Source organism: Babylonia areolata, chromosome 27 (genome assembly GCF_041734735.1).
Source record: "Babylonia areolata isolate BAREFJ2019XMU chromosome 27, ASM4173473v1, whole genome shotgun sequence".
Classification (NCBI taxonomy): domain Eukaryota; kingdom Metazoa; phylum Mollusca; class Gastropoda; order Neogastropoda; family Buccinidae; genus Babylonia; species Babylonia areolata.
The window spans coordinates 35,581,007-35,607,921 of record NC_134902.1 but is presented as its reverse complement, the minus strand read 5'-3'; the positions used below and the strand labels follow the sequence as shown (position 1 = coordinate 35,607,921).

Here is a 26,915-nt window from a genome sequence, read left to right as displayed (position 1 = left end):
CACTAACAAGTCGTTAAGGGCACCAAAAACTACTGCCCTTAACTTGAACAAACACGGCGAAAAGAACTGAAGTGCCAAGTCCGAGAGTGCGAACACCTTGAAAGAGAAGTAGAAGAAGAAGAAGAAGAAGCAACATATACAGGGACTCGAAAGAACTGAGACGGAACTGTTCACTGTTTGGAACGAAGAAACTTTTGGAAGCGACTTTTAATTAAAGGTAAGAGGTTTTGTTTCAATGGCTCATTCGGTTCCCTCCCTAATGTTACTTTGTTCCTGCCTACATGGCGGGGTAAAAACGGTCATGCATGTAAAAGCCCACTCGTGTACATGCGAGTGTACGTGGGAGTTGCAGCCCACGAAAGCAGAAGAAGAAGAAGAAGAAGAAGTTACTTTGTTCCTCCCCAAATAACCCTTCTCCGCGAATTTCAAAACTTTCTGTTGATTTTTTGCGGATAAAGTTCAGGCGGTTTTCAGACGGAAATGTTTTTATTTGATGTTTCTTTGTTGAAGTGTATATTCTTTTTCTTTCTCTTTTGGTTTTTCACTTCTCCGTTAATTACTTAAGGCTATGATAGATTCTTTAAATGTAAAGTATTGTGTTGGGTAGCTTTTTTTTTTTTTTTTTTTTTTTTTTTGTGCAGACGTTTTTGTTCTTGTACATTAAAGTTTATTTGATCATTTTTCAATGTAAGAAAATTTACATAACCGTGGGGTCTCTCTCTCTCTCTCTCTCTCTCTCTCGCAGGTATTGATTTTGTGTGTGTGTGTGTTTGTTTGCTTGCTTGTTGTGGTTTTTTGTTGTTGTTTTTGTTTTGTTTTGTTTTGGGTTTGTTTTTTTGCTTTGTTTTTCACATCAACTTTGACTTTCATTTGATTTTTTAACAATGGCATTCCTTTTTGATAAATTTTTTTTTAAAACGTGGTAAATTTGTAGGTTTGATTATTTTGTGAATGATTCTGTCTGTTTACGTATGAAAAGTGACATAAATGGGACTCTTTTACGATTACCTGAGGGGGAAATGCTGTTTTTGTTGTCATCATTATCATAAACTACAATTGATTTTTTTAATTCATAACAAAAGAGAGAGAGAGATTGTCACGCAAAATAATCCATCCTCACACACCTTGCTTTCTCTCATGCAGACAACCAACCAACCAACCAACCAACCTCTAAAAAAATAAACAAACAAATAAAAGGAAACTCACAACCAACAACGATGAAAGCGACGACCCTCGCCACCACCACCCTCCTCCTCCTCACCCTCTCCCTCACCCCCACCCCCTCCTCCTCCTACACCTACCACCCGTACCCCGCGGACACCAGACCTCCCTCCTCCCTCCCCGTTGCCGCCGCCACAACCCTGAGCCCCGAAGCGGTGGAGGAGGCGGTGGAGGAGGCGGTGGAGCAACAGCAGGAGACGGCACAGGAGTACCTGGGAGGACTTCTGAACGCCCTGTACCCCGAGCCGGCCTCGGCTGGGCAGGAGGAAGCCCAGGAGCAGGTCCAAGAGGCCCAGGAGCAGTACATGGACTACGTCAAAGACGTGGTGAACACCCTCATCGACACCATCTACGGGCCCGAGAGCGACACCACGCAGCAGCAGCAACAGGATGACGAAGCCGAGGAGGACGCCACAGTGCCGACCTCCACCACCACCACGGCAGCCGCTCAGGAGCAGGAGGAGGAAGATGACGGCGGGTCCTACAGTTACACCACCACCGCCTCTTTCGTGGTCACCACCGCTGCCGCCGCACCTGAGGCTGAGGAGGATGACGAGGAGGATGCCTCGGCCACGACCACTGTTGCCCCTGCCACCACCACCACACCTGAGGCTGAGGAGGAGGACGACGAGGAGGAGGTCGCGGCCACGACCACTGTTGCCCCTGCCACCACCACCACACCTGAGGCTGAGGAGGAGGACGACGAGGAGGAGGTCGCGGCCACGACCACTGTTGCCCCTGCCACCACCACCACACCTGAGGCTGAGGAGGAGGACGACGAGGAGGAGGTCGCGGCCACGACCACTGTTGCCCCTGCCACCACCACCACCCCTGCTGTGGAAGAGGAGGAGGAAGATGAAGAAGAAGAAGACGAAGATGTGGCTATCACCACCGTGGCTCCAGTGTCCACAACTGACGATGATGCTGATGAAAAAGAAGAAGAAGATGATGCTGAAGAAGAAGAAGAAGATGATGATGATGATGATGTCGTCAGCACAACCATGGCGACTGTCACCACCACCGACGATGAGGAGAATGATGATGATGACGATGAGACCACCACAGCCGTCACTGTCGATAGAACCTTGTCCATCATAGACGACGACGACGATGACGATGATGATGATGTCACCACAACGACATCCACCACCACCACCACCACTACCACCACCACGGTGCCTACCACAACAGATGATGATGATGATGATGACGATGACGACGATGATACCACTACTACTGCTGCTACCACCACGTCCGCTCCTACCACCACGACTACAGCTGTTCCGAGTAAGTACTGGCTTGACAGAGAGAAAGAGAGACAGACAGACAGACAGACAGAGAGACAGACAGATAGACAGAAGAGTGGGATGGGTGACTCGGACTGGTAAGTTAGTGTGTTGGAGGGGGGGGGGAGGAGGAGGGAGGAGGTATTTAAAAGCAATTTTTAGAACGAAAAAAAAAAAAAAGATTTAGATTCATTATCATTTACATTAGCACTAAACCACTTCCTTCATCTGTCTGTCTGTGTATCTTTGTCTGTCTGTCTGTCTGTCTCTGTCTGTCCATCTCTCTCTCCGAGACCGTCTGTCTGTCTGTCTGTCTGTCTGTCTCTCTCTCTCTCTCTCTCTCTCTCTCTCTCTCTCTCTCCCATTCTGACAAATCCACCCATCCATCTCCAATCTAACCCATCCTCTCTCAACCCGAAAAAACAAAACAAAACAACAAACAAAAAAAACAAAAAAAAAAACAACCGCTTCTCATCATCCTAGTTGCTCTGAACTCTTTCCCTATAGTTCCTGTCACACATCCGACCATTATACAACGGCTGTCCTTCTCTGCCAGTGTTGCCCCATTTCGCTGTTTCTCTTTGATCAGTCTCCTGGCTTATATCGCACCTTTCTAAAGGGTTCGAAACCACGAATCTTAAGATTGAAAGTGCAGTGCTGTGGACTCTTAACTCTCTCCATGCGAACGGCGAAAGAGACGACGTTAACAGCGTTTCACCCCAATTACCACCATCAAGATATTGCAAGCGGAAGGCTCTTATACTGAAGAGGTGAATGTTGACAAAGAATACCACAATTCTGACGACGGAAGCTAAAGGTTGGGTCATTGAGACACCCGCTGGACATCCGAGGGGTCTGTGTAGAGGAGAAGAGAGGACTGGCCGTACTGAGTGAGTTAAAGTTGAAAGCGCAGCAGGGCTCTAACCACTCGGCCACTCGCTGTCACCAACCAGATCCTCCATTCTTCTCCATCCTTAAAAACCCTCCAGGTACCGACCGGCGTTGGGATCGAACCCAGGACCCTCAAATTGTTAAGCCTAGTGTTCTAAAACCACTGGGCAAATCCCCGCCCTTTCCCCCACTCTGAAACCACTGGGCAAATCCCCGCCCTTTCCCCCGGCACTCTAAAGCCACTGGGCAAATCCCCGCCCTTTCCCCCACTCTAAAGCCACTGGGCAAATCCCCGCCCTTTCCCCCACTCTAAAACCACTGGGCAAATCCCCGCGCTTTCCCCCACTCTAAAACCCACGTACCAGTTCTTCTCGTCATCGAACCCAGGACCTTCAAACTGAAAGCCCAGTGTTCTAAACTACTCGGCTATCACTGCACCGCCCCCCCCCCACCCCCTCCCCCCTCCCCCGCCTATGCTCTTCCCCCACCTCCCCCACCTCCTCGCCACCACCCACTCTGTAACCCACGTTGTAGGCCTATACATAGACACTGATACCTCTAGTCCAGTGACTCTAGTGTCTATGGCGTGTACTTACTTCTTGTCATCGTGGATTTTGCACTGATGAACTCCGTCTAGACGACGACGACGATGACGATGATGATGATGATGATGATGTCACCACAACGACATCCACCACCACCACCACCACTACCACCACCACGGTGCCTACCACAACAGATGATGATGATGATGATGATGACGATGATACCACTACTACTGCTGCTACCACCACGTCCGCTCCTACCACCACGACTACAGCTGTTCCGAGTAAGTACTGGCTTGACAGAGAGAAAGAGAGACAGACAGACAGACAGACAGAGAGACAGACAGATAGACAGAAGAGTGGGATGGGTGACTCGGACTGGTAAGTTAGTGTGTTGGAGGGGGGGGGGAGGAGGAGGGAGGAGGTATTTAAAAGCAATTTTTAGAACGAAAAAAAAAAAAAAAGATTTAGATTCATTATCATTTACATTAGCACTAAACCACTTCCTTCATCTGTCTGTCTGTGTATCTTTGTCTGTCTGTCTGTCTGTCTCTGTCTGTCCATCTCTCTCTCCGAGACCGTCTGTCTGTCTGTCTGTCTCTCTCTCTCTCTCTCTCTCTCCCATTGTGACAAATCCACCCCTCCATCTCCAATCTAACCCATCCCTCTCACACATCCGACCATTATACAACGGCCGTCCTTCTCTGTCAGTGTTGCCCCATTTCGCTGTTTCTCTTTGATCAGTCTCCTCGCTTATATCGCACCTTTCCAAAGGGTTCGAAACCCACCCGAAAAAACAAAATAAAACAAAACAACAAACAAACAAAAAACAAAAAACAAAACAAAAAAAACCGCTTCTCATCATCCTAGTTGCTCTGAACTCTTTCCATATACATCCTCTCACACATCCGACCATTATACAACGGCTGTCCTTCTCTGTCAGTGTTGCCCCATTTCACTGTTTCTCTCTTTGATCAGTCTCCTCGCTTATATCGCACCTTTCCAAAGGGTTCGAAGCCACGAATCTTAAGATTGAAAGTGCAGTGCTGTGGACTCTTAACTGAAGAGGTGAATGTTGACAAAGAATACCACAATTCTGACGACGGAAGCTAAAGGTTGGGTCATTGAGACACCCGCTGGACATCCGAGGGGTCTGTGTAGAGGAGAAGAGAGGACTGGCCGTACTGAGTGAGTTAAAGTTGAAAGCGCAGCAGGGCTCTAACCACTCGGCCACTCGCTGTCACCAACCAGATCCTCCATTCTTCTCCATCCTTAAAAACCCTCCAGGTACCGACCGGCGTTGGGATCGAACCCAGGACCCTCAAATTGTTAAGCCTAGTGTTCTAAAACCACTGGGCAAATCCCCGCCCTTTCCCCCACTCTGAAACCACTGGGCAAATCCCCGCCCTTTCCCCCGGCACTCTAAAGCCACTGGGCAAATCCCCGCCCTTTCCCCCACTCTAAAGCCACTGGGCAAATCCCCGCCCTTTCCCCCACTCTAAAACCACTGGGCAAATCCCCGCGCTTTCCCCCACTCTAAAACCTACGTACCAGTTCTTCTCGTCATCGAACCCAGGACCTTCAAACTGAAAGCCCAGTGTTCTAAACTACTCGGCTATCACTGCACCGCCCCCCCCCCCTACCCCCTCCACCCTCCCCCGCCTATGCTCTTCCCCCACCTCCCCCACCTCCTCGCCACCACCCACTCTGTAACCCACGTTGTAGGCCTATACATAGACACTGATACCTCTAGTCCAGTGACTCTAGTGTCTATGGCGTGTACTTACTTCTTGTCATCGTGGATTTTGCACTGATGAACTCCGTTTTTGCAGACCTGTGCACGGACTGTGAGTTCGAACACGGCGTGGGCTACAACCCTCACCCCAGCGACTGCACCCTGTTCGTGCAGTGCCGAATGGGCCAGAACGGGGTGCCGGTGGTGGCTGGCGTGCACTCCTGCCCTCACGGGCTCTACTGGAACCAGGCCAAGCTGATCTGCGACTTCCAGAGAAACGTGCAGTGCGTGGACGGTGAGTTGAAGACAGGAGTTGTCTTTTCTTCTTCTCCTCAAAAAAAAAAAAAAAAAAAATTATATATATATAGGTTGGGTTTTTTTGTTGTTGTTTTTTTAAAGGAGAAACTTGCACAGTGCCTGGGCGGTGAGTTCAAGACAGGGTTTGTTTTTTTCTTTCTTTCTTTTTTTTTTTTTTTTTCTCTCTCTCTTCTAAATTATTTTTTAAGAAAAACGTGTGCAGTGTCTGTGAGTTGAAGATAGACTGTGAACAGATTCAGATGCTGAAAGGCAATGACTTTCTGTTGTTGCTGTTGTTTTGGAGGGGCGTTGTTTTTTGGGTGTTTTTTTTTCCCCTCTTGTGTGTGTGTGTGTGTGTGTGTGTGTTCTCTCTCTCTCTCTCTCTCTCTCTCTCTCTCTTTTTTTTATATTTTTTTTTAAGCAAACAATGAACAGATATACAAAATCAAATACCGTGAACAGCCACAACTTTTCTTTTCATGTACAGACTCATTTCCCTGTCAACAGACATATGCAAAAGCTCCGTGAAGAAGACCAAGAGGTCCGGAGCGACGTGTCGAGGGTTCTGGGACTGTGGCTCCGGCACTGCTGTGGCCAGGTGCTGTGCAGCTGGGTTCGCCTTCAACCCCGTCACCCAGCGATGCCACTACAACCCCAGCTGTCAGGACGACTGCCTGCCCACCCACAAACCTGTCCGTAAGTGATGTGTATTTCTGTCAGCGCGCGCGCGCGCGCGCGCGCACGCACGCACACACACACACACACACACACACACACACACACACACACACATACACACACACCTTTCCGTAAGTTTGTGTATTCATCTGTGCGCGCGCGCGCGCGACACACACACACACACACACACACACACACACCTGTCCGTATGTGAACTGTATCCCTATGTCAAAACACACACACACCCAGACACACCCAGACACACACACACACACACACACACACACACACACACACACACCTGTCCGTATGTGAAGTGTATCCCTATGTCAAAACACACACACACACCCAGACACACCCAGACACACACACGCGCACACACACACGCACACACACACACACACACACACACACACACACACACACACACACCTGTCCGTAAGTGAAGTGTATGCCTCTACCATCACCACCACCACCACCACCACACACACACACACATTTGTGAATAAGCATTGTATATGCCCACTCACTCATACCTACACCCGATCAGTATAAAACCAGAGACTGTTATCCTTGGAAATAAAGACTACTAATAAAGTTACTAATGTTGTTATTGTTGGTTTGTTGTTGTCGTTGCTGCTGCTGCTGCTACTACTACTACTACTGTTGTTGTTGATGTTTGTCAATGCCTGTGTCTTCCAATGCCCGCGTTAACGTCATTCTTGATAATGTTGTTGTTGTTGTTTTGTTGCTGTGGTGGACTTTGTGTGTGTTCATGTCTGTGTATTCTTATGACTGCGTTGATGTGATTCATGATGTACAAAAATTGTCCCCTGTGAGGGATGATTAATGCAGTAACATGATAGAGTTTTGTTTTGGGATTAATACAGCAACATGATAGAGTTTTTGTTTTGGGATTGATACAGTAACATGATAGAGTTTTTGTTTTGGGATTGATACAGTAACATGATAGAGTTTTGTTTCGGGATTGATACAGTAACATGATAGAGTTTTGTTTTGGGATTAATACAGTAACATGATAGAGTTTTGTTTTGGGATTAATACAGTAACATGATAGAGTTTTGTTTTGGGATTGATAGAGTAACATGATAGAGTTTGGTTTCGGGATTGATACAGTAACATGATAGAGTTTTGTTTTGGGATTAATACAGTAACATGATAGAGTTTTGTTTCGGGATTGATACAGTAACATGATAGAGTTTTGTTTTGGGATTAATAGAGTAACATGATAGAGTTTTGTTTTGGGATTGATACAGTAACATGATAGAGTTTTGTTTTGGGATTAATAGAGTAACATGATAGAGTTTTGTTTTGGGATTGATACAGCAACATGATAGAGTTTTGTTTTGGGATTGATAGAGTAACATGATAGAGTTTTGTTTTGGGATTGATAGAGTAACATGATGGAGTTTTGTTTTGGGATTGATACAGTAACATGCTAGAGTTTTGTACAGCATTGTAATGTATCGTATTGCGTTGTACTGGGTTGCGTTGCTTTGTTTCATTGTGTTGTAATGCATAGCATTGCACCGTACTGTACTGTACTGTACTGTACTGTACTGTACTACTGTATTGTATTGTATTGTATTGTTGGCCCTCGTCGTGCAGAGTTTGAGTGCCGGGGGATGCGATCAGTACCCGAGGACCGGAACAAGTTCGAGGTGCTGACGGCCGGCAACACATGGGTCCGGATGTCCTGTCCCCCGTCCCTGGGCTTCACGGAGTACCCCTGTGGGTGCACCCAGCCCCTCCACAACCCCATCACCCACCCACGTAAGAAATGATGCTGAGGGTAATAATGAAAATAGGCTTAACTCACTCAGTACGGCCAGTCCTCTCTTCTCCTCTACACAGACCCCTCGGATGTCCAGTGGGTGTCTGAATGACCCAACCTTTAGCTTCCGTCGTCAGAATTGTGGTATTCTTTGTCAACATTCACGTCTTCAGTATAAGAGCCTTCCGCTTGCAATATTTTGATGATGGTAACTGGGGTGAAACGCTGTTAACGTCGTCTCTTTCGCCGTTCGTACGGAGAGAGTTAATGTTGATGAAGACGCTGGTGATGGTGATAGTAATGAATTCAAGAAGAAGAAGAAGAAATTAATACTACTACCACTATTACTAATAATAACAACGACAGTGACAACAATGATAATGATGATATAATAACAGCAACAACTGACAATGATAATAATAATAATAATGATAATAAGTTATTGTTGTTGTCAGTGGTGGCTGTGTTGGTGTTATTGGTATAACGACTACTATTGCTGCTGCTGCTCCTACTACTACTACTACTACGACTACTTCTACTGCTGCAACTACCACTACCGCTTCTAGTACTAGTGCTATATTTACCACCAGTATTACTGCTATCACTACTGCTTCTGCTGCCTCAACTACAATTACGACTACTTCTTTTACTGCCAATTATTATGATTATAACGATAATGATAAATAACTATGAAAAGTGTTATGATTAGGATTTTTTTTTTTTTTAAATTGCGGTTTCTTTACTTCTCTGTTAATCCATTGCAGCGTTTTCAGCGAATAAAACTACGGAGTTTATTCAGTTATTTACTTAGTTGCAGTCCATTCGTCCCATACCAGTGAATAAAACCAGTATCTATTGTTGTTGTTTTGCTGTGTTTTGTTTATTTCCACTTCGTTTATCCCCTTTCAAAAAAAAAAAAAAAAAACAAAAAAAAAAAACCCATAATGTTGGGGTTAGCCAAAGTTGTTGGATACACCGCAGCTTTTATTATTATTAAAAAAAAAAAGAAATTCGGAAATCACTGGGTGTCAGTGCATTCCCCGCATATTCCCATTCCTGTCCCATAGCACTCAACAAAACGTCAGTCAGCTCATGATAACGTCAGTTCTTATATTGGACAGTTTTCTTTCACTCTCTCTGTCTCTACTTCACTCTTTACTTTTTTTTTTGTCCTAAAGTATAATGAAATTAGAAATGAATTTATTCACCCAAAGCATGATCCAAATCCATCAATGTTTAAATTCTGCTAACTTATGATATCAAGTACAAATGAATTTGTTTTTAGTTAAGCTGTCAAGTTTTGTTCACAGAGCAATGAATGTGCGGACGCAAGCTGCAAAATAATTATGTGAACATTCCCTTGTACACAGCTCATGTCATCACTCATGTTAAGGGCCAGGGACGGGTTACTTGAGGCGATCTTTGCAGCGCTAAGTTTGCTTAGAGGTTTAGGGTGTTGAGTGTATGGAATTTACTGTAGAGTTAGGAACATTCTTAACGAGAAGCAAACTTAGCTCTGCTGAGTTCGCTCATTCAGCCCACCCCAGGAGGCCTGACATTAATGTCTGGTGGGTTTTTTTTGTTTTTTTGTTTTGTTTTTTTTTTTACTTTGACGCTTGACTTTGATTTTGTCTCCCTCTCTCTCTCTCCCTCTCCCTCTCTCTCCCACCAGAATGTGTCCCGGAGCTCTACCTGCCCTTCGAGACGGACGCCAAGGACTACTCTGGCAATGGGCTGTGGATCGACAACAAGAACGTCAAAGTCAAGAACGGCAAGGCGATCTTCAACGGCGACAGTCGTCTGCTGATCACCTTCTTCTCCAACACCTGGTGGGGCGACATCGTCTACGTTCACCTCCGCTACAGGCTCCACCCCACGGCCACCAACGCCCGCTACGCTCTGGTGAGCAACGGGGACTGCCAGCAGCGGCCGTCTCTGGCCATGTGCGCCAGCCCTCAGGGCGTGGACTTCTACGGTGAGACGAAGAGCAACGCCATGCCTGCCAACTTCACTGTGCCTTTTGGATACCCTGAGGTATGTATGTATGTTGGCTGTGTGTGTGTGTGTGTGTGTGTTCAACTTCATTTAATGTTCATCCAAATTAAGTCATTTTAGATATGTGTGTGTGTCTGCGTGATAGTCGTGGCCGCCTGTGACCATCAGAACAACAGAGGAGGCAACTGCTGCCCCGACTATCTGGGGTAGAATTTGATTATTGTTGAAAGTGTCCTGCGCAAGTCACAACACCACTCTCTCGGCCAAGAGGGCTTTAGGACAGCCCGTGTTGGGATGGTCCCCAGAGGCCAAGTAGCCCCCAAGGGTGCAGCACAAAGAACCAGTGTGTGTTTGTTTTTCATTTCTTTCATCAAGGATGGAAAATGTCTAGCTACCATGGGACGTGATACAGTCTTTATTCGAATGAACAATTAATGCATTGTGTTAACGGACACAAATACTTACACCCCGCATGACTATACACCTGCACTCGGACGCACGCACATCAGTCTTTGCCTTTTCTCTTTCGGGTTCCGATTCTTGATAGGCCTACAACACTGTGATGCTCACACATTTTTTGGAGCTGCAATGTTAACTCTCTCTCTCTCTCTCTCTCTCTCTCTCCATCTCTCTGAAGGCAAGATGAAAACAAACCTTTGGGCCAATGTGCTTGTTCCTTTATCAGTGAAAGATAATCTCTCTCTCTCTCTCTCTCTCTCTCTCTCTCTCTTTGCGCGCATCTTTCTCCGCGGCCCCCGCCACTTTAACCCTCCCCCCACCCACCCCCGGCCTTCCCCCCCACGCCCCCGTCCTACTTCTCTGCGTTTTGTTTCTATCAGAAAACAGTTTCAGTGAAGTTCACAAGGCAACGTTCTGTTGCTGTTGTTGTTGTTTCAGGACGGTTACGGCTGGAAGGACGTCCTGTACCGGTTGGATGAGAATCACCTCACCGGGTTTGTCAACACCCAGTTGACTGTGACGCCAGCTCCAGGTAACCTTCACACCCCATCACCACCCCGCGGGATGCGGGTGTGTGCTGATTATCTGGTTGCGGTTTTCCGCAATTTATCTTTATTCTTATCTTATCTGTCTATTATAATCAATGTGTAGTATAGTAGACTATGTTTATAATTATATTCGAATAATGTTTCTTAATTCTTTCTTTTTTTTACATTAAGAATACTAGTTATTACCTGCAGTGTGTGGATGTATGTATGAAACGGTGTATGTGATATTTTTTACATTTGTATCTTCGTAATATTCGTAAAAGCTGTTGTTGACTTTTACAGTTATGGTCCCCATGTTGTTTACTTGTCTATGTTGTGATAATGCACCTAACCAAATTTCTCCAGTTGGAGATAATAAAGTTATTCTTATCTTATCTCTCTCTCTCTCTCTCTCCGCATCTCGCTTTTCAATGCTGTCAGCTGTTTCAGTTCGAGTCAGTCCACTGTTGATGAATCATAACACCCCCCACCCCACCCCCCTCGTCTCTCTCTCTCCCCGAGTCTTGTCCCGTTTGTCACGTTGTTGTTCTTCCTTTTCTTATTCGTTCGTGGGCTTCGATTCCCATGTTCACTCCTAAACACGAGTGGGCTTTTACGTGTATGACCCTCAGTTTTTACACCCGCCATGCAGGCAGTCATAATCCGTTTTCGGGGGACGGGGTGCGGGGAAAGCGGGGGGGGGGGGGGGGGGGGGGGGGGGGGGGGGGGGGGGGGCGTCTTTCTAATTACTGAATGTGTACAGAGAAGTTTGAAATTATTTTGTGATGGCTGTACACGTTTGGTGAATTATTTTCTAAAAAAACAAAAAAACAAAAAAAAAAAAAAAAAAAAAAAAAACAGTGCACAGAGTGACAGGTGGTGTGTTGCATGACGACAGGTGTCCTGGAGTCACGTGACCGGGGTCTGCTGATCGGAAGGGGGGCAGGCTGTGAGGACTTCCGTGGCTACATTGACGAGCTGACCGTCTACCGCTGCCGTCCCCACTACAAGTGATCGGCTATCTAAATAACAAAGACCAAATCTGACCTGGATCACTTATTTTCCCACAACTTTTATCTATAAATACCGGCAGTATATATATACAAATAAAAATCCATTTTTAAGGTGAAAATTTTTTTTAACTGTTTGTTTACATGATTTCCATCTGAGCCCCTTTTTTCTTTTTTTCTTTATTGTTGTTGATCTTGACGGATCATGTAGTTTTGATGTTTATCAAGGCATAGATGTTGACGGTCTCATGCTCTTCATTCCAATAACCTTTTTGCATGTGATGTGCCTGATTGATGTGAACCAACATAGTCTGCCGGAGCTGAGCAAAAAGTTTTTGACTAAAAATGTTGTGTCAGTGGAAGAAAATGAAAGTAGCGCTGCAGGTCTGAATGTGTGTAAAGAAAAAAAAAGAGAAAGTGCGAAATGAGTGAACAGTTCCGTGATGAATATGACAATGATAAAAAGACAATCCCGAGATCGACCAAGCAACCGACAGTCCCGCCAACCAAAGGGAAGACAATCCTGATCACCGCAAGAAGACGGGAGCTCATCAAAGGGAACTCATCACCGACGAGTGATGCCCCTTGAACAACCAGACCCAGAGGACATGACATACATCGTCAAACTCTTTCGTCCTTCATCTTGTCATGTTCGTGTTCTCTTTTTGATGGGAAGAAGCCAGAAGCAATACGAATGCTCACCAACCCATCATTTTTTTCGACTGAGCTCTTTCTCAAGGTATATGTGTATGATTATTGGAGACAGTACCCAATAATTGTTTTACCAATGATTTCTTTTATTTTGTTTGGGAATAATAATGACTTCGCCAAAAGAATTCTGTTCATCAGACCCACCAGTCACGAATTCCCTCCCCTGCTGTTTATGCATGCAAATTTCTTTTGATGTCTTTGTTTTGTTTGTTGGGTGCTCTTTCTCTGATGACATACCATACACCTTTTCTTTTCCTTTTTTTTTAACCAGTGATTCCAAGCAGACGAACTTCCCTTTCGAGTGCCATTGACACATGCAACATGTGTTTATTTGAAACTATTAAAACACATGAAAAACTATTTTTGGACTGGTTTGTTTTGTTGATGTCATGTTGTAATGTCACAAACAACAACAGAAGAAAGGTATAGAAAAAAAAAATATATATATAAACATACAGTGTACTGCATTCTTGATGAGACATAATACCCACTCACAGACACACATGCACATACACAAATATCCAAACACACACCATCATGATATATACACACCCATAAAACACACTCACCAATTCTGCAAAAAAATGTTTAATAATGACATTCCAAACATACTTGTACAAAGAATAGATAATTATTATACATTATCAATAAAGTGAAACAAAAATAAATAAACAAATGTTTTTTTAACCAAGAATACCCATCCATAAAAACAGTAGTCCTTTCCTGCTGACTTGAAGTACAGTTTTCTTGTGACCCTCTACGTCAAAATGAGTCGCATGTCACCAACAGCTGACAGTCGGTCGCTGAGATGACAACATATTCCACAATGAAAACCTGAACACAGACCAAACGTTGACAGTATATTCTATACTTAAACCTGGATACCGGAGTCCCCAACACCCCTGAAGATCCATTTGCCAGCAAATCTGAAAGATTAATATTTTTTGTTCAGCATTCTTTGTAAAACAGTCATATAAGTTACTTGATCTCCGGTGATCAAAGCCCTTTTGTAACTGCGCATAAATAACTTCTCAAGTTGAAGAAATGATCATGTGCTGAGGGTGGAGGGGAGGGTGGGGGAGCCAGGGTTTGAAAAGATGCATTCATGGGTAGCTGTAATGATGTTTTTAATTGTTATTTGCGTGTTTAAAGAAACAACAATATCACTGTTCTCAACAATAACATACGTGTCCCACCCAACACATATATGCACATACTTACTCCCTTCTCTCCCTCTCTCTCTCCTCTCTCCCACACACACACACACAGCTCTCAAATGTAATAAGAATATGAAATAAACCATTTAAACAAAACATATTTGAACAAGACATGTTTCCACACCATCTCGAAAACAAGGGCAACATGAATTGGCTGGGTTGGAATTCCACAGTTTTGCACAAAACCAGAACAAAGAGCAAATTGCATACATCAGTCTTTTCCGACCCTGCTACACAGTTTCAAAAAGGACATGAATGATATTGTTTCAGAAGAAGCCTAACAGTCTGAAGCAGGAATGTTGACTTGTTCAGTGAGGCAGAAGAATCAAAACAATGGATGGAAATGTACACTGGATACTTTTTTTTCTATTCTTTTTTTTTTTTTTTTTTTAAATACTCTCAAATCAATTCAGTTCTGCAGCAATCTAACAGACAATGGATTCTCTGTGTCTGATACCAATACAGATTTACTTCCAGCAAACACACAAAAGTTACAAGCATTATCAATAATACTGTACATCCAAAAATGTATATATCTTGTAATATATTATACAGACTGAAATGTACTTAAGTTAACATTTTTTCCCAAAATAACACACAAACACACACACACACCAATGTGGAAATCAACTGTCATGAAAAGACAATAATACAATTGAATGTGAAATCTTTAAAACCTTTTTTATACATGCAAACGAACAAATGCAAAATATTTTTAAAATGAATATGTGTGTGTGTTCTTCAGTTTAACATCCTTTCACTGACAGTGATATTGGACCATACAAAAATATGTAAAGACCATGACTGAAACCCTGAACTACCTCAAGCATACCATTCAATTCATGCAATGTCTCTTTAAGTGTTTGTGTGTGTGTGTGTGTGTGTGTGAGGACTTTGAAACAAATGAATCCAGTGCTTTATAGACAATGAGACATTTTCTCATTCCGGATTTCATCAAATGATTCTCGCATATTAATGTAGAGAACCAAACATTTTGAGTTCCCAGTTCCCAACAAAAAAAAGTTCATTCATACTCAGTTTATCTTTACAATACAACTCAGATGACCGCAAAGACTACTTATACATGTACAGTAAGCATGTCAAAAGCAAAACTGTTCATGAGCTTAATTTCAAATTCAGCGTTACAAACATGTACACACGCACATTGTTGAACCTAAACAGACCAGTTAAAAGCTACGTTTAAATTTTTCTTCTCTCATATATATGATAAATCAATACAAACATATTAGTTTTCTTCAAAAATTCAAATCTTGTTTCACAAAGTACAAAAAGAAAAAATGGTCATTACTGAGTCAGTAGCAAAATGTTTGCACTTGACAATTGATCCATCTAAAACCTACCACTGAATAAAGATAATGGATGGGCACAGTAGCCAAGCAGTGAGAGCATAAGACTTTCAATCTTAGGGTCTAGGGGTTTTAACCCAGAATCAGTGCCTGGTGTGGGTTGTGGGTGGAGATTTTTTTATGTCCCAAATTAACAGATTTGCTGAGCTGCAAAAGACGTTAGTCCCCCTTCATATGTGTACACATGCATCAGGTAAAATACACATTAATGATTTGTTCGGCAACTGAAATTGTGATTTTATGGGCGTGTGTGTGTGTGTGTTTAACAATTTTTTATTATTTGGGGTTTATACCAATTTCAACTACTTAAAGCACAGCCACAAATGAGGAGTATGGCTGCCTGTTTGGTGGGGTAAAAATGATCATTATACATAAAAGTCTGCTTGTAAATCTAACTGAGTGAGCACTGGAGTTGCAGCATACAAACACAAAGTAAAGTAAAAATGGATGAGCTAAAAAAAAAAAAAAATCAAAAAAAAAATCAATAAAGAAGTTTTCGAAATATAGACCTGTCCTCTATTCAATTTCTGAAAACACTTGGGCCACAATATTATTTTTATTCTGGAGGATTCCAGGTGGTTTCATCTGTTAGAGTGTTCTGTTCTTGCTAGAAACATGCACACACAGTGACACACGTACACACACACACACACACACACACACACACTTTCTCTCTCTCCCAAACACTACACACTAACGCAATGACTTTATGCACCTTCTTTTCAATTTCTATCATAAATCATACCCCTCCCCACCCCCACGCCCCCACAATAAGTGAAAATAAAAAAACAACATAGAAACACCAAGTACAGACACGCATGCACAGTCAAGACAGATCTCAGTCAACTCTCAAGCAGTCTGTCTCACAATATGGAACCACCCCGTGCTTGCAAAACAAGACTGAAGGCTGGTAAACAGAACATAGCAAAGATGGTGAGGATTTAACAGTAAATTTCATTCCATTGTTACTTGTCAAGGACACAATGACAAAAAAGAGTATTTTTCAGCATTCTAATAATGCTTGGCAGGAAGATAATGAAACAAATTATTTCAGTCCACAAAAATGTCCTGTAATTGAATCCTTTCAACAGATATCCTCAATGGCAACTTTTAACTTGAATACGTATCTGATTCAACTTATTCCCCACACTCCTACTTTGTCAAACAATCTACTGAATTTGCCTTTTTTCCAGATATATTAATAAGTCAACAGTACTATCTCGCCCCATGCTTGCATGTGTGTGTGTGTCTCCACACATATTTGTGCGTGATCCTGGATTTTCCTGTGCAAAATCATAAGATAACAACAACAAAAAGGACATGTACAACTCTCTAAACACAAATTCAACACATAAAATTTTTTACCCTTGTGGTTTTATGCCCTCAGCTGACTTTAAGCATTTAGAAGTAGACTGTGCACCAGAAGCAATGATTAAATAAATAAAAATTAAAAAAATAAATAATGCCACATGCAGTCTCTGAGATTCAATCAAAAATTATACTTAAAAAATTTTAAAAAAATGAAAGAAAGTTCAACAAACACTTACCACCGTTACGTTCAAGATCCGCTCATCGATAACCCTCCAACATCAAAATGATGAAAGAAAGATCAGTGAACGAAGATGACGCCGTTATGGTTCCAGATCGCAGCTCATCTTCCATCATCCATCAGCATCCAACGACCCACACAACATGAACTAGAACGCAGCCGGGCTCAAGACTTCTTCTCACCGTCCTCCTCCTCCTTCCCTTCCCCTTCCTCTGGCCTGGTTTCACTGTCCTCCACCATCGGTCCCAAGGTGGTGGCACCAAGCTTCACTTCAATCTGCGACACCTGGCTGCTGCAGCTGCTGTCCAGTGACGAAGCGTTGTGGTGGGAGAGGTCGAGGGATGCCTCGTCCTCCTCGGCAGGGGGCAGGATGGGGAGGTGGGCAGTGGTGCACACCTCCAGCATCTGTCGCAGGGTTCGGTTCTCCAACTCCAGGCGGGCCACCAGCTCCTGGGTCTGGTTGTCGTGCTGGTCGTCCAATCGCACGGCATGTTGCATCACGCCCGCCATCTCCTCCACCTTGTCCAGCAGCCGGCACACCTCCTCCTGACGGGTGGAAGGACAGACGGACGGACAGAGAGGTTGACGTGTGTGATATGTATGCAGTTCTGTGTTACATTATGTAAGTAAACGGACACACAGACAGGTTGACATGTGTATGTATATATATATATATATATATATATATATATATATATATATATATATATATATATCTGCAAGCACAAAGGACAAACTTCCTCTAGGTTGTGAAGGGGCGGATACACAGAAAGGTGCATGAAATGAAATGACGTTGAATTAAAGAAAGAACCCAAAACCTCATCTTGGACTGGCCCTTATACACATTAACACAAATATAATACATGATCATACAACACACACACACACACACACATGGTGCTGTGTGGTGTCCTGCGGGAACTTCTGCACAAGCTACTGCTGTTACTAACAACACACCCCTTGCCACCCCCCACCCCCCACAACCTCACCTTGGATCAGCCATGTGCGGTGTCCTGCCAGTAATTGCACACAAGCTGCTGCTGTTACAACTGCATCCCTCCCCCACTCACACATCACCAACCTCACCTTAGGATCAGTCATGGTGCTGTTAGGAAATTTTCTGTCTAAAATTACGTTTAAATAAGATACTTACCCTTACCCAACTAGTGCAGACTCCGGCAGGGGTCTGACATTCCTGTCCTGTGCAAACTACTATCCGCCTATGCGGATAAAAAGAGAGCAACTACGGCCGATAACCTCCCGGAAGTAGGTAACCTCCCCTTTGTCCCGCTAGCTAGCGCCCTCTTTTTCCGGCAGCCATCTCGACACCTGTTCCTGTGCTCCGCATACGGCTAAGTTTTTTCGTATTTCTTTCTGTCTGTCGACTTCTTGGCGTCCTTGTTGTTTGTCTAATTATTCCTTCCAACAGGTCGCATGATTATGTAGCTCGATTGGGCGATTGGGCTAAAATTAAGGCATGATCGCAATCGATTCACGGACACTCTGGGCCCTCTACTTTGGGCCCAGTAAACAACAACACCAGCCTGCAGCCTCCACTTCCTCCTCTACCTTCGGTCGACTCCAGGCCCCCACTGCCTCCGACGTCTCCTCCGCCGACTTCTAGGGGTTTGTTACCCCATACTCAGGCCAGTGGTGCCATTGACAATATTCTTTTTCATCCGCGAACGGACTCGACGCGATCCGCGTTTTCTCGGTCCTGCCAGTCGGCAGTGCCCAAGTTGATCTCCTCTATCTCTTTGCCAACTCCCCCTATATCAACAATGGAAAGTGCCCCAATCCCTTTGGGAAATCAACACACACTGGCTATGGTGTCCTGACAGAACTTGTGCACAAGCTGCTACTGTTACTACTACACACCCGTCTCCCCCCCCCCCCCCACTTCCCCCCTACCCACCCACCCCACCCACCCATCCCCCAAGCACACCTTGGATCGGCCCTGGTGCTGTGCGGCGCGGCCGTCCAGGTGGTTGGCCCTCAGCAGGTTGACGGTGTGCTGCCGGTACTTGTGCATGATGAGCTGCAGGGCCGACTGGTGCTCCTCCAGGGCTATCTGCAGCTCCTGCTTCTCCTGCTGCAGGTCCCGGATCTGCTGGTTCTCCTGGGCCAGACCCATCACCAGTGTGGACCGCGGCCGGTGCTTGGCCATCTCGTTCAGCTCGTTGATGTCATCTTGGTACTGCACACAGAAGAGGAGAAGGAGGAGGAGGGACTTAATGGAAAGTTTTTGTTGTTGTTGTTTGGTTTGATTATTTTTGTCGTCGTCTTTGTACTGCACACTGAAGAGGAGGAGAAGGGAATTAATAGAAAGTTTTTGTTGTTGTTGTTTGGTTTGATTATTTTTGTCGACGTTTTGGTATTGCACATTGAGGAGAAGGAGGGAATTGATGGAAAGTTTTAGATGTTGTTATTTGGTTTGATTATTTTTGTTGTCGTCTCGGTACTGCACATTGAGGTGGAGGAGGAGGCAATTAATGGAAAGTTTTTTGGGTTGTTTTTATTGTTGGATTTAATTATTTTAGGTGAGAGAGGGTGGTGGTGGTAGGGGGTGTTTGAATTTTGTTTCAAAGTGTAACTGGGAAAGCAATCACAATCACTGTTTTCAGAATTTTGTTTAAAAATATTTTATTTTAGCTATTCATTTATTCATTTATCTATTTATTCATTTGAGAAAATGTACATAAGAAAGACATTAATATATATATATGAGAAAAAAGGGGGGGATGGGTGTTGCAAATATCTAAATACCTGGGAGAAAAAAATAATCAGAGCATCTAAAATATGAGCGGTACGTAATTACACTGTACTTTAAATGGGTAGACATACAGGCTGCAGTTATGACACAGTTTCAAACGGGAGTTAATTAAGGCCACATAGATACAGGTGCAGGAAGAAAAAAACATTCCCCTTTTTTGTCACTTCTACTGAACTGGAATGCATGAAACAACAACAGATTTTGCCATTCAAAACACCAGTTCACATCAATACATGTAACACACACACACACACGCACGCACACACACACACACACACACACACACACATACCAAGGTTCCTAATATCACTTAAAGTGGAAGACATTAAACTGAAGAATACCAAGGTTTAGGTTTTTGTGTCAGTCATCTGTCACTGACACATACAAATTTGAAATGACACATTGATGTGGCAGCCAGACAGTCACTTGACTCATTAATTTTTTTGTAAAACTGGTCATGCTGAACAAAAGAGCTTCTGTAGATTTCTCTTCTGCAGAACAATCGAGACAGACTGCTGTTTCAAACTCTGAAAAATATAAACGTAGTCGTTACTATTGTTGCTCTCCATCATCACAACATCAAGCAGATGTACAGTCTGAAATTTTTTTTTCGAAATTTGAATGAGCCAGAAAATGAAATGAGGAACATTTACACAAAACCATCATTGCTTATGTATTGTGAAAAGCACTGGAATACAGTGCCAATTTAGCTTTTTCTTTTTTTACTTTCCTGCCAGTCTCCTTAAATCAGGATGGCTTCAACATATGTAGAACATTTCCCCTATGAAATCTTCATCTACATCATGGAGCATCCCGCCAAAAGAAGCTGCCTAATGTGAAGAGAGATTGAATGCGTGTTAGAACAGTTTCAACCTCTTCCATTCCACAAACATCTGAAGAGTTTGAATCTGAGAGATTTCTTCAGTGTTTGTGGGCAACTTGTGTGTTTACTTCAATGATCTTAAATGCAAGAGTATGACCCTTTCAAGTAAAATTGAGATCTGATCACAAATGACCGTTTTTATTTAGCCATTTTAGTAGCCATGCTTCATTTTTGGGATGTGTTCGTGTTTCCTGAACCCAGCTTACATGTACTGGCAGAGATGCCATTATCTTAAAGTGCATTTGATCATCTTACTGTGTATACACTAGAACAGAATTATACTGGCTTGGTACTTCAGGAAATTTTAGAATTGGAGACATTTTGTACCTTTGAAGACTAACGCAAGAGACAAGTCACAAGGTAGATCTGTCTTTCATCTGTACTGCTTTTTTTTGTTTTTGTTTCTACCTTTTCCTTTGTTGACCACAGTGTGAACATTTACTAAGCAGTCAGCATAAATCAGTGTTTCAAAAATAAAGTTTAGTTATGACAATGTTGTATTTTCTGTGTTAATCATGAAAAAACATGTTTCAGTAATAAAGTTTAGTTATGACATTGTTGTATTTTCCATGTTCATGACACAGCAAACATTAGCAAATAACTGCTTTACACACACACACACACACACACACACACACACACACACACATGTAATGATGTATACACACACATATAAATTTATAAACCATTTCACATACCAATGAGTGTAATGGACAAAGTACAAAATCCATTCCAAATTTTGGGGGTGTGGGTTGGCCCAATCAGGTGCCAGAAGTAGAAATCAGGGGGTGTTTTTCCTGCCCCACTAATTTAGAAAATGACCTAGCTAGACAGGGATACATAGGGAAGGTAACCTACTTCCGGGAGGTTATCGGCTGTAGCTACTTTCGTTTTCTCCGCATTGGCGGTGGTAGTTTGCACAGGACAGGAATCGGACTCCCTGCCGGAGTCTGCACTAGTGGGTCACGGTCAAGTATTTGTAGTGAAATTAGAAAATGACATATTGATACTGTGGTGAACCTGTCAAATGACCCATGGTGTCCTTAACTAAACCTAAACTGTGAGACACACACACACACACACACACACACACACACACACACACACACACACACACATGCGCACGCACAGTGCACAGATGTCTGATCTGATTTTTGCCCTCTCTGAAGTAAACTTCTAACAATACTGAAAGTTGTGCAGGAAACACACCAATTGTACTATCAGTATCAGCACACCACATCAATCAGCATTTCATTGTTTTAATATCTTAATATAGATCTATCTATCACAGTTTCATACTTTCATCTTCTTCATCCTGACTTTTCTGCTTTGATAAATCACAACAAAATTGCCAGTGCATTGATAATTCATAACAAATTGCCAAATGCAATTTTTAGATATTATACACGATGATCACTCTGTACAAGTACAGTTCTTTCAGCAAAATTATGGCTGGCAGATAGGACAGGACACACCAAACAGTGCTGACAAAAGCCGTGAAAAGGTCTCATCACCACATGTCTCTCTCTAATTAAAGATGACATTGCAGGAGAGAAAAAAAGAAAAAAAAGGTTAAAAATCTAAAAGGCTTACTCATGTTTGGAATCCATAAAAACACATGCTCAACTTCAAAAACTAAAAAAATGTTTCTCTCCAAATAATGGCCGAAGTTGGCTTCATTTCTTTAACTGGGAACAGTCTTGAAACAAGAACGCATAGTGCAAGTTAAGTCTGACAAATTCAAGACCACAGATCAAGATGATTTGTTGATTTGGATGATCATTCATGGACATTATACAATAAGTGGTGAAGCCCATGCACAAATCCTCTCAATAAAATTTAGCGGCCTCCTTTCAATAATGTATTAAATTGCAAACTATTGATGTGATCCACATTCCGATGATGAATGTGCATGAAAAGGATGTCACTCACACAGTCTTTTACTTTGCTGCTGAATGACCACTTGGGTAAATGTAGATTGTGTACGACTTTCACACTGGGTCATATTTTCAAATCTGATATTTTAGATGACTGATGAGTGAGAACTATTTAAAAATATATATTATTTCCATTGTACATTCATAAATAACTTGAAGTCTCATTACCTGGCAGAATTGTGTTGCCCCTGGCAGAAATATGCATCAATGTAGTTTATAATCCAATCAGAAATTGTTTATTATTAAGAAATGAAAATGCAACAGTCATCCGCCGTTTTTCATTGTCATTATAATTAGAATGTATGGAAAGAACTGATTTTTTTTACTATCTTTCAGCCAACTTTGGTTGGCAGAAAAAGTATTTCCAGAGAAAACAAATTTGTAAAATTTCACCATGGACAAACAAACACATGAAAACACACACACACGGTTATTGCATAGACTCACATTGTGTGTAAACACACACGAGTCAAAAACCGACTAACTGATAGACCTTTCTATTTTAAAAGTTGACTTTATATACTTTGGATATGTTGACATTATGCCAGAAACTTTCGACTAATCCATACCTCGCAAAGCTGACCTTTTCTCAGAAAAGATTGACTAATCCCTCCTCTGTCTCTTCCTTGTCTTCAGTTTCTCCAGTATTAGAGTTATGCATGCATGTGGATGACTGGTGTGAAAGCACTTTGATTTGTCTCTGCACAAGATTCAGCGCTATATAAATATTATTATTATTATCATTATCATTATCTATACCTTGTGTAAGTCAAATCTTCGATAAATTGCCTTTTTTCTTGGTCCCCATGGGGTTGACTTTTCAGAAGACAACTGTACTCTACTTCAATGCCTATGGTGACTGTGCTGGAATGTTGATGAAAACTATCATTGGAAGGATTAGTAACAGTCTTCACTTCCACGGACTACATCCCCCACAAGGCAAGGCCTGAGTGATAGTGGTGTCCTTTGTCATGTTGACTCAAAACTGGTGCTACTCAGCACTAATGAAAAGATTCATCAATGCTGAAAGGCCCCTGTTACTGGATTGCAAATTGAATTCTTAAAGTTGAAAGTAGAGAGTTACTTTCACAAAATACCATGCAACCAAAATAATAATAATGGATACTTGTTCAGTTGTTGAGCGCTTTCCTCCCTGAAAGGGAGCTCAAAGCGCTTTACAATAAACATAAAACACACGCACACACACACACACACGCACACACACACGCACGCACGCACGCACGCACGCACGCATGCACGCACGCACGCACGCGAATTTACTTAGATAATAATAAAGTTTGTTTTTTTTAATTGATGCACAAAAGCATTCAAAGACTACGCCTATTAGTATTACATTTCTTAGTCACACACACACCACACACGCACGCGCACACACAGACACAAGGAGTCTGCATAAATTATAACTGAATATCACTGGAAAGGGATAGAAGGTCTATGTATAGGCATTTTCAAAAAAGATGTGTTTTCAGACCGGTTTTTAAAAATTGAAATGACTGAGGAAGAGTCACGGATAACTGTTCCATACTGATGGAGCTGAATGAGAAAAGGAAGAATCACCGAAGGACTGGGTTTTAACATGGAGAGTGAGTAGCTGCTGTGAATCAGAAGATGATCTGAGCTGTCGTGTGGATGTGTAAGTTCGAATGACTTCTCTCAAATACTGAGGGGCTGCACACGAAATGGAGTTGAAGGTATGAGTTGCGACTTTATACTGAATGCGGGCAGAAATTGGTAACCAGTGAAGATAATGCAGAAGATGAGTGATATTGTCAGTCTTTTTGGTTCTAAAGATTAACCTTGCTGCTGCGTTTTAAACTTTCTGGTGTTTATTTATTAACTAATTAAGTATTGAGGACAACCAATGAGGAGTGAGTTACAATCATCAAGTCTGGACAAGACAAGAGAACACATCAGAGTTTGTGTTGCTTGAGCAGTAAGGAGGTGTTGGATGGAACTGATCTTTCGAATTTCAAAGCATGCAGCCTTGCAGATGTTGCTTATGTGTTTCTTCATCGAAAGGTTTGAATCAAATGTCACACCCAGATTTTTCACAGAAGATACAAAAAATCAATACCATTCATATTTTTAATCAGTTACACACAACACATACTATACATTCATTACACGCAGTTGACTATGAAAAGTTACAATTACAGTACTTACTCTTTAGGTTTACTTTTAATTTAACTCTGTATCTATGATCATATATCACTTTACGACAAAATATCTACCTGTTTCATGGCCTCTATACGTTTGTGCAGTATCTGAGAGGTTGAAATGATGGTGTCTGTACTGGTGTCCTGATCTTTGAGCCGTGTGACAAGAAGTCGTGCATCTCCAAGCAGCTTATCCACTGTCAGCGCCATAGCAGTCTGTACAAATTTCTGGGGACAAGAAATATTCAAACACTCTTGTTAAAGTCTGGCAAGTTCATAATAAAGAGACTTATATTTATAAATACAAATGTAGCGACAGAATCTGACAATGGCAACAAAAGGAAATCAGAATCTGATAATACTTACAAAATGTCCATAACTATGCATGACAGCCTAGTTTGGGGATCAATTACTTGATTGTAACTGTGCCTTTCTGCATTATTAGTATTACATTATTAATGGTTTCTCACTGGTCTGTGGCAGAGTCACTGACTTCTGCATCTATTGCTGCTCTAATTTGTCTATAGATTACGTGTAAAGGTATACAGGTCAAAACATGTCAGTAATTCTGCTGATAGCTCAGCGCAAGAAACACATGATCGTACTAACACCAGTATCCCTATCCAACAGTTTATATTGTCTTTTAATATTTTATGTAGATTCTGATAGATTTTATATATATATATAGTCTATATATATATCATCTGCAACGTCGTGCAACCAATGAATAATTCGAATCGGTATCCCGTCATTGCCCACACTCCATCATGACTTTAAACGTATCTAACTTCGATTGTGTTTGTTATATAAGAATATAAAGCGGATCATCGGCTTCCACCTTTTACCTCTTTTCCTCAAACTGCAGATGGCGTTATCTATGGCGTAATCCGTGCAGACAGTTTGATCTGGACAGTCAGCAGACTGGCTGAGAACAGTAACCGATTTATGGTTTGGCAACAGGTGGAGCTTCACACACTGACTGTGACCCAGTGATCGGCAAAGTACGCTCGGATCTTCCTTAATGACCAACAATTTCGTTAAAATGAACAGAGGCCTACTTGATCTGATGAAAATCAATCGCTGATTTCAGAAATCAAACGATTTCCATAGACTTTTCCTCAAAACATCAAAGAACACTTTGCACACAACGGAAGTTCCTCTGTGAGGATAACAAGGGACTGAACTCTCAAAAGACCGTGGTAACCAAAGAAGCGATTGACCGAGTCCGTGGATGGGTGGGGGTGATCTCAGCATCCAATTTGCATATGGTACCAGCTGGGTGCTTTTCGATAAAACCTGAAGTGGATGCACCAATGGGTTATTCAAGATGTCCATCGATCAATAAACCTTTTATCTGTTCATTCATTCGTGTGGTTTTCGATTTCAAAGTTGCCGCGTTTGAGACAGACACACAGACACACAAACTGACAGAAATTGAAATATTTGTGGCTGTTCCACCAAAGTCCACATTATCTGCTACAACTTGAGGGCCTTGCCGTTCGGTCCGTCACGGAGTAGGCATATGCTGTCAGCGTCTGGGACCCCCACCAAGAGAACCTCATCAACAACCGAAAGCATGTCCAAAGAGGCATACCACCAATGCCTCAGGACTCGTCCCTAGGTTTAAGCTGGAGCCGCTTCAGGGCTGCAGGAAAACCGTGGAAGGGTAACTTTGACGCACAAGACAAAGGCCTCGTTCACCTCAGTGAGACCCTATAGGGGTATATACACTCCAGCTAAATCTCCGACATTCCCGTACGGAAATTCATAGGCATTCCTTCTTCCCCTCAGCTATCCGTATCTGGAATGCCCTTCCCTCCTCTGCTTTCTCTACCGATTACACATACTCACACACTCAGACC

General features: G+C 42.8%; 2 protein-coding genes across 2 annotated transcripts; one reads left to right on the top strand and one right to left on the bottom strand.

The window, feature by feature from the left end:
• On the top strand, window positions 1-13,510 carry LOC143301355 (uncharacterized). Its single transcript, XM_076615576.1, has 9 exons — window positions 1-217; window positions 1,144-2,508; window positions 4,036-4,227; window positions 5,776-5,973; window positions 6,483-6,671; window positions 8,283-8,447; window positions 10,121-10,482; window positions 11,341-11,434; window positions 12,328-13,510. The coding sequence occupies exons 2-9, from the start codon at window positions 1,218-1,220 to the stop codon at window positions 12,441-12,443; spliced, it is 2,607 nt and encodes an 868-aa protein (XP_076471691.1). The 5' UTR covers window positions 1-217; window positions 1,144-1,217; the 3' UTR covers window positions 12,444-13,510.
• Window positions 13,228-26,207, bottom strand: LOC143301356 (FGFR1 oncogene partner 2 homolog). The gene is made up of 4 exons (XM_076615577.1): window positions 25,899-26,207; window positions 25,129-25,281; window positions 19,229-19,480; window positions 13,228-17,829 (listed from the first exon to the last, which is right to left on the bottom strand). Exons 2-4 carry the CDS (start codon window positions 25,261-25,263, stop codon window positions 17,449-17,451), a joined length of 768 nt encoding a protein of 255 aa, XP_076471692.1. The 5' UTR covers window positions 25,264-25,281; window positions 25,899-26,207; the 3' UTR covers window positions 13,228-17,448.
• Window positions 26,208-26,915: the final 708 nt, after the last annotated feature.